Source organism: Limulus polyphemus, unplaced genomic scaffold, assembly GCF_000517525.1.
Source record: "Limulus polyphemus unplaced genomic scaffold, Limulus_polyphemus-2.1.2 Scaffold12111, whole genome shotgun sequence".
Taxonomy (NCBI): Eukaryota; Metazoa; Arthropoda; class Merostomata; order Xiphosura; family Limulidae; genus Limulus; species Limulus polyphemus.
The window spans coordinates 3,023-11,460 of NW_013677721.1; the positions used below are offsets into that span (position 1 = coordinate 3,023).

Below are 8,438 nucleotides of genomic sequence, written 5' to 3' on the forward strand. Positions count from 1 at the left end.
CGTCATCGAATATGTCAAACATGTTTTTTGTTTTGTTTTTCAATTCAAAAGTTTTAATAGTATCTGTACACCAGTCTTAATAGCTTTATTCTCGTCTAGCAAAAAAATATACTACTAATCACCGTCACTAAGGCCTAAAGACTTACAACACTAATATCCGGGGTTCGATTCCCCGTATCGCAGCCCAGCACGCTAACTGCTAAATCACGCATGGCTCATCTTACATCTGGTCGGTAAAATAGGACATAAATACTATTAACAAATCAGTATACAGTATTCAGCTGTCCACTGGTTGGGCAGCGGTAAGTCTAGGGACTTACAGCGCTACATTTGGGGTTCGATTTCTGCGGTGAACACAGCAGATAGTCCAACTTGGCTTTGCTCTAAGACAAACAAACAATATTCAGCTTACAAGTGGAATTTTAGTTAAAAGAAATGAACCGTACAATTTTGTCGTAAATTAATATAAACATTGTGTTATTTCACAACAACACAAACTGTGTCCCCCAAACACAAACCAGTATGAACTATAGCACAATTTATCGTTGTACTGATATTTGTTTGTTTTCGAGCAAAGTCATATAGGGATATGTGTTGTGTCCACTGGGGGGAATCAAACGCCTAAGTTTAGCGTTGTAATTATTTAAACTTGACACTACCCCACCGGGCATTTGTAGCGATATAAACACACAAACTGTTTGAATGTTTTTTAAAAAGTGCGGTTTTCAATTCAAAATTGTGTTTATTTAAAAACACTTTTGTGTTGTAAAGTCATATTTTTTATGAAAAGTTCAGTTTGAGCTGCTCAGTAGTAGCATATGGTGGAAATAAATCACTCATCATCTGACGTCGTTTTTAAATTATTATTTGTGCAGTGTGTGGCCTATTACTTAATCTCAAAATCCCTTGGTTTACTAACATTATTATGTGTACATAGATTGTATAAAACTCAACACCAAAACAGTTCATCGGCCAACACATCTGTGTGCTGTTTTCTTAGCCCACAATGATTGTGTTGTTTTCAACACGAATTTGTGTTGAAGCCATTCAAACACCAGACTTATGTACCACTTAACACAAGTTGCTTTGTTTTTTAACATAATTTGTCTAGTTTTGTATTTTCACGACGTAACCTGAAAAAAAAATTAGACAAGCTATATATTAATCAATAAGTTTCCCAGTTAGACTAGATACCTACATGACAAACTGTTGTCCTGGTGTGACGGTGAATGAAATTTTAGTCTCACACCTAATCAAATCACCTCGAAGATTTAGAGTTTTTGCAACTAGAAAAAAATAACAACAACAAAAAACGTTTGTTATCGAACTGGGTGTATCATACGTAAGCAATATAGCTACTAATATAAACTTCGGCGGTTGAAATTATCTTTATTTGGAATAAAAAATAATAATGTGTCGTAATTTAAAATGTGGAGATGCAACATTGCTACTTAATGTTTTATAAATTAAAATTATTAACTCTAGATTCGCCCATGTGGTCCGTGTTAAGTACCCCATCGGAGTTCTAAGTACAGTTTTCCTAAACTATTCATATACCAAAATGCTTGTTGGTCCATAACTTTTCCGTTGCAGGATCTCTAGTAATAACATACGAGTCACACAACAACACAAATCTACACAAAAAATGTCGTAAGTATTCTTGCTAATTACAGCATGGGCTTCGTATTTATATACATATATAATGAGTGTCTTCACTCGACTGGTTTTGTCAGCTGTTTTATACCTGAGTTGCGACAAGTAAAAGCATAAAATTACGCAATATTATTTAATATAAAGTTGCGAAAAAAGTTTAACTATACAAAATGTACAGTGCATTTTCAATACGTCAAGCATCAATGAAATGTATTTTAAGGCCTTTTAATTGTCAGTATGACAGGAAAAAGTTAGAACTGCGATCATAAGAATTGAGCATTTGTTACTATTACATTCAATAACCTTAGTCATCTTACATAAGAGGAACTTTGAACTCAGTATGATACTTAAACTTACCTAAACTAGTCGCACTATGTACATCAGTTCTGGAACAGGCAGATGGCAAACACACTCCCAGTCGGTATGCGAATGAATAGAAAAACTGGGCATTTTGTGCTAGGTCGTATAACAACTATAGGATGCATTAGTAACAAAAACAAATTACGTTTTGCCACATTGTTATACAACAGAATGAACGCATTATTAACAAAAACAAGTTACTTTCTGTTAGGTTTTTTTGTACAATATAATAAATTAAATATAAATAAATAACTGGGAATATATTGTATTTAATAACATTAAAAAACACTGTCAAAGGAAAAAAAATGTCACATGACTACTGTTTTATAAACCTCTTATATTATTGCCCTTATACGAAAGCCTTGGAATTCCGTACTCTTAAAAGAAACAGATTATTATTCATAAGTATTACTATAACAATGCTGCTGCTCCTGTCACGTGCTAAACCACATAATCACAAACCACGTATTCTAAACTTTTGCCTCTAGTTTTCAAAGTGAGCACAAGATTAGAGATGTGATATAGTATCACTCTGAAGTCATAAACAAACAGGCCTGTAGTTCTTACGTTTAGAATCTTCTGGGCCGCTTTTTCTTAAGTAAGTCTTGAATTAATAGAGGAATAAAATTACTTTTCGAAAGGTTAAGCACGTTTTCTTCCACTAAAAGTACGAATTTTCAATTAAGGGTTATCATATACGTTTACTTAGCACGTTAATTTCTAATTGTTATTTTAACTTTTGCATCTATGTTTATATCAATGTTTGTCTACTGAACAGCAGAAGGCATCAAAAAACATAATTCTGGAAGTCTAAAATATGATATTTTAATCAATAATTATCTAGTTTAAACGTCTCTTATTTGAAGGATCGTTACAGTATTATTAGGCCTAACGTAGGGTTTTTACATGGAAATGTAAACGTAAATTTAACTTCACAATATTTTCTTTAAAAATTTTTTTAAAATGTGTAACGAATTTGTTATTATATATTTATTTTAATATCGACGTTGTTTCGATTAAATTTCTATTTAGAAACATACATGGCTTATATTGTTAAATATGTATTGCGAAACTCCCGCCTATTCTCCAAAGTTGTAGAAGATTCTCGAGAGTAGAATCAACAATATAAGTGTGTACATAAACGCTAAAGTGTAGTTCAGTATTGATACGTAAAACTGAATTTTCTAGAAAACCTTCCCACGGCTATAAATATAACCAACGCAACGCGCCAGAGAGAGTATCTATTATTAGTTCAAACTATTTAAACTTCAGTGGATTCTCATCGGACATTAATATTTTTAAGAAAACATTACCTAACGTCACCGGTGTGATCAGTGAAAGACAAAGCTAGCTAGCTTCCCGTTAAGTGAAATATATCCCGGTCAACTCGTAGTCAACTCGCTCATCGTGAACCCTCGATAAGATATTAAGGAAGTTCCAGACTAGAAATAAAACTTTATATTGTTTGTAAGTTTGTGAAACTTTTGTCTATAAATCATTGTTTGTAATAACTATTTGTAATAATTGTTATTGTAAGTTGTACTGTTGTGTGTATATTAAAACGTATTTGTGTTAAAAAAAACTGTGTGTATCCATCTTGTTGGCAAATATCATAAACCGATTATATATCGGCTTTTACTTAACTACTAAATCTGTATTATAATTTAAGTACTAAATTTAAATTTATCAGTTAACTCAATTTCAGGGTATTTGAAATTCCAATACGTAACAAATGCTAAAATGTTGTAACACAACATCTCCTACAAAAGTTCTGTAGGTTACATTGCCAAGTGTACAGTGGAAAGGTATGCTTAAACAGGTCTTTTTTAATAATGGTATTGCTTGACAAGAATAATGCGTTTGAAAACTAGCCATCTGCATAAGTTATTAAAGTTGCTTCAATAAAAAGTATCGTATTTGTAAAACAAAATAAAATATATTGACCAATAGGACATATATATAAAAGCATACTGACCCTTCCCTGTTGAGAGACGTTAGCCAGTAACTCCGGTTGTACAACTATACTGTAGTATTTGTATTTCCTTTTTGGCAAAGGTGGTCTGAACTGGACAGAGCAATACTGACCGCTTATAATTCGATGGCTAGTGTCAGGTGAAGAGTTAATATTAACACATTCGTCGTACGAACCCAGACTAGTGAGACTACCTTCCAGCAGTCCTGAAGGCAATGTCCCGGTGGCGTCTAACACTTAAAAAATATATGAGCGTATATGTTATCGAAAATGAGTATAATTCAAGAAACATTGTTATCCAAATCCTCCATTTATTTAGCTTTTTTGTTTTTCATTACAGGTATTTAATACAATAGGTATAACGCTACTCCATCTAACATGTATAAAGGTTTCTTTGTTTTAGAGCAAAGCCACATTGGGTTGTCTGCTGTGTCCACCGCAGTTAAGTCTGTGCAGAAAGACAGCGGTAAATGTAATGGTTCACAATGCTAAAATCGTGGGTTCGATTCCCCGCAGGGAAACACCAAATAGCCCAACGTGGCTTTGCTGTACAACAAATAAACAAACTCAGTAAAAAATGATCGTTAGAACAAAGACTTTTAGTCTGATATTTTTTCTTCTAATGATGCTGGTTTGTTTGAAAAAGCACTTACAATACCCTCACAAAATGTCATCGAATTTCTAAAAGATATAGAAATGCCATATTATAGGGATTGTAATTATTAGTTTTAAGTGTGGGACGTGGCATTTTTGAGCACCCATATCAGCTTCTGATTTTTAAAGTTTTTCTTTTTACTTTCTGTTTCATTTCACCTGTGATACTTACGAATAGAGATTAAGGCTGATAGATGGTGTATGTATCTCTTCAGCTTTCTGTGTTTATACTTCTGCAAGTACCTCTCTTACTAGGATACATATAATCATTCCAACACTGCACTTTGTTAATTAGTTCATTACTTTGTTTGTTAGGCCTTTAAGTGTGACTCTGCTTTGTTTAAAGCTTAGTTGTCCAACAAATACACGAACAGAGGTAAGCGTGGCCCAATAGAGTGGCACACTGTGAATTTGAGGTTCTGTGATTTGCGTCTCGTTATCGCCTAAAAAAACAAATCGCTCTCTGCACTCTGGAGCTATGGGTACGTTATAAGAGTGACGATAAAATCCCCACTATTCGGTCAGACAAGAGTTGGTGATGGGTGGTCTTCATTGATTGTCTTCCCTTTTGTCTATCATTTCAAAATTAAGAACGCCTATCGCAGATAGCCCTCGTGGAGCTTTGCGCGAAATTCAGCAAAGAAAGAGGCAATAAATATACATGGATGTAGAAGTAAACCTTTTCATATGTTTCCCAATTTCCTTGAAGCTGGCGTTTCTCTTTTTTTTTTCATTGAAATAAATAATAGAATAACATCTTACACACTGAAATATTTTTACTGGAATGATAGTTTTAATATACCATAAATTCGCAGTTTTAATATATACCAATCTTTTATTGAATTCTTTTCTCCAATGTACTTGAACAATTATCTTTAATAATTTTCAGTTCTCCTTGTTCTAAATATGATATTTTTACTAATGCTGTTGGTATTTATTAACACTAATATAATTAATTCTTCTTTCTTTTGTTTCTACTTGATTATTATTTCGATTTGTAAAATAATAATAATAATACCCGTCACGTGTTTATTGACCAACCAACTTAACATTTATTCTTTTAAAAACTCTTTTTTATTCGACGATCATAAACTTTTCCTTTGAAGCTTTATATAAAAATGTTCGTATGTTTCATTTCAACTCATTTTTATATGTTCTTTGTGTATTTAAGTTAACTGTTTGAGTTATATTTTTGCTCTCCTAACAGATATTACAGGTGAACTAAATCAAAACGTGTCGCGCACCAATGACGTACAAATAAACTAATTTTTTTGTTGTTGTCTAGTGCAAAGCTACACAATAGGCTATCTACACTCTGTCTAACGCAGTTGAATCTAACCCCGGATTTTAGCGTTTTAAGTCAGTAAACTTAACAGTGACCCACCAGGGAATGTAACTAAACTATGATGTTTGAATGGTAAATGTATTTTCTTAACCAGACTCGTCAGTCCTGGCCAGTAGCCCCACCCCTCCACCCCCCATTGGCACAGCGGAATGTCTGCGGACTTACAACGGTAGAAACCGGGTTTCGATACCCGTGGTGGGCAGAGCACAGATAGCCCATTGTGTAGCTTTGTGCTTAATTCCAAACAAACCTGGCCACTAAAAATATATATTCTCTTTAGAATATCAGAAGTACTATGTAGCTGATAAACACAACAGCAAGAAAAGCTTCCGAACCTTGTTTTTGATAAGTTAAATAAGTGTCAACTTGATATTTTAATAGCTAAAATGTTACTTCCATCTATAAATGCTCTAACCAATACTGCGAACTTCAATGACAATGTCTTACGAACTTAATATTTTAGGTCTTATGTGGCAAAAATCAATATATTCTTTCTATTCTTTTTCCCCCTAAAATTATTATTCATAAACGTGATGGGGGATGGTGGGCGTGACTAAACTCAAAGATATGATATATTAATGTACATATATTATCTTCTCAACATCTTCCCATGTGCCTGATTTTAGTAGCTGTAGATAATCTTCCCATGTGCCTGATTTTAGTAGCTGTAGATATCTTACCAATAATTTATTACACTACCTTTCATATGTAATGAAGTTGGTTTTATTCAAGTAATTACTAACACCTGTATTAAATATATAATTTATACAAGTTTTAAGCAATATAATTTAAATATCAATAAACATTTATTCATGGTTTCTTAAGCCACCTCTTTCATTTCAAATTTCAAGTATTATTCAATTATCGGTAACACTTCAAGAAGGGGGAAAAACCTACTTCTTATGGCCCATGTTTCCAATCCTGCAACAGAATTCAAAACGTTAAACACACTCTTTCTGCATAAATCAGTAACGTTGGCAGCAGCAAGAACATGTTCAACAAAAGGTTTTATTTCGTCAATCCAGTAAGAAGCAATTTTATGGTAGTCTTTATCCATGTTTTTCCACAAGTTTAAGACTTTATCAGTAGATAATGTCCACGGATGATTTGGAGCTGAAGGAAAATGTTCACTTGCGGTTCCGATGGTATTCGTCGTCTTATTCCACCCGCTAGTGTTTTGTCCAGGGGTCACAGAAAAATGGAGAAATATAAAAAACCCAAGGACCCACATCATTCGAAGCTTTGTCTTCTGCATTTTTTAAAAGATGAATCACTTTTTTCTGTAATATTGAACACAGATATTAAACTCTAAAAAATTCTGAAAATGTACATTGGATGTTTTCACAACTATGAAAATAGGGGCTAAACCTTAGATTGTTAAGAGTACCATAAATTTACTAACAAAGATAATTTTCTGAAAGTAATAATCTTGGACGAGAGCTTAAATGATATGTAGTTAATTCTCAGCCGACTTTTTTATGTATTTCCCTCGTTTAATGGTATGGCCTACTAAACTGAACTCGGAACCTATTTTTTTTTAAGTTAACTAATATTCTCAGCTATATATATAGTGCTCAGAAAAATAAGCCAACTCATAACTATAAATCTTTTAAATACTGCAATTTTAAATAATACATATACTTCCAGCTAACAGAAAAATAAAGAGTAACTGTATATACTTTAACATATATCCAATCATTAAACAGTTGGTCCGCTGTGTAATACTGAACAATAATACATTATTCACATACCTAACTTAAGTTAGATTACTATATGATAAAGTAAAACGGGTTCCAAACCCCTTAGATAAAAAATAACTGTGTTGTTTCTTTCTGGCTGTAATTAGTGGGGATGCTTAAGTTTCAATAGTACAATTGTTTCTAAATATATTTTCACCAAAACTGTGATGTTTCAGTGGCAAAAATATATAAAACATACGTGTTTCTATTCGTGAATTATTTATTAGTTCCTTAACATTCCTGTTATTCGGGAAGCCAGCTTCCAACCTAATTTCCCTCAGACTTTTCATAGTGAACTAGATTTTATCTTAAAATGTGTAAGCGGTCATTTCCTTACATATTTTACGCAGAATTACCATAATAAATGTATATGATTTTCACTAGTGTTTATAATTTTTAACGTTTCGAAGATTCCCTAAACCTTTACGGGCTCTTCCTGGTAAATACTTACCCTAACGTTTACATTTATAACGTTGAAATATACATTATACTACCAAAAATATTTACTGATAAAAGTTAGTTTTTGGTTTGAGGTCACTCGTGGGTATGGTGTTGGTTGGTGAGTTTCCTACATGCCGATTTCTCTCTTATCGTATCCATAACGAAATTAATAGATATTAACGTTTTAAGAACACAAAAAATATTCATAGGGCTGTTTCTATTTATAAAAATTCGAATAGTTCTTTTATATTGTTCTTAATCTGATAAAAGTCTT

General features: G+C 32.8%; 1 protein-coding gene across 1 annotated transcript; it reads right to left on the reverse strand.

Annotated features, from left to right (window-relative positions):
• Positions 1-1,198: 1,198 nt before the first annotated feature.
• Positions 1,199-7,239, reverse strand: LOC111083917 (the record flags this gene model as incomplete). Its single annotated transcript, XM_022380656.1, has 4 exons — positions 6,882-7,239; positions 3,989-4,221; positions 2,011-2,125; positions 1,199-1,286 (listed from the first exon to the last, which is right to left on the reverse strand). Coding segments are annotated over exons 1-4 (794 nt in total), but the record flags the coding sequence as incomplete, so codon positions are not given.
• Positions 7,240-8,438: the final 1,199 nt, after the last annotated feature.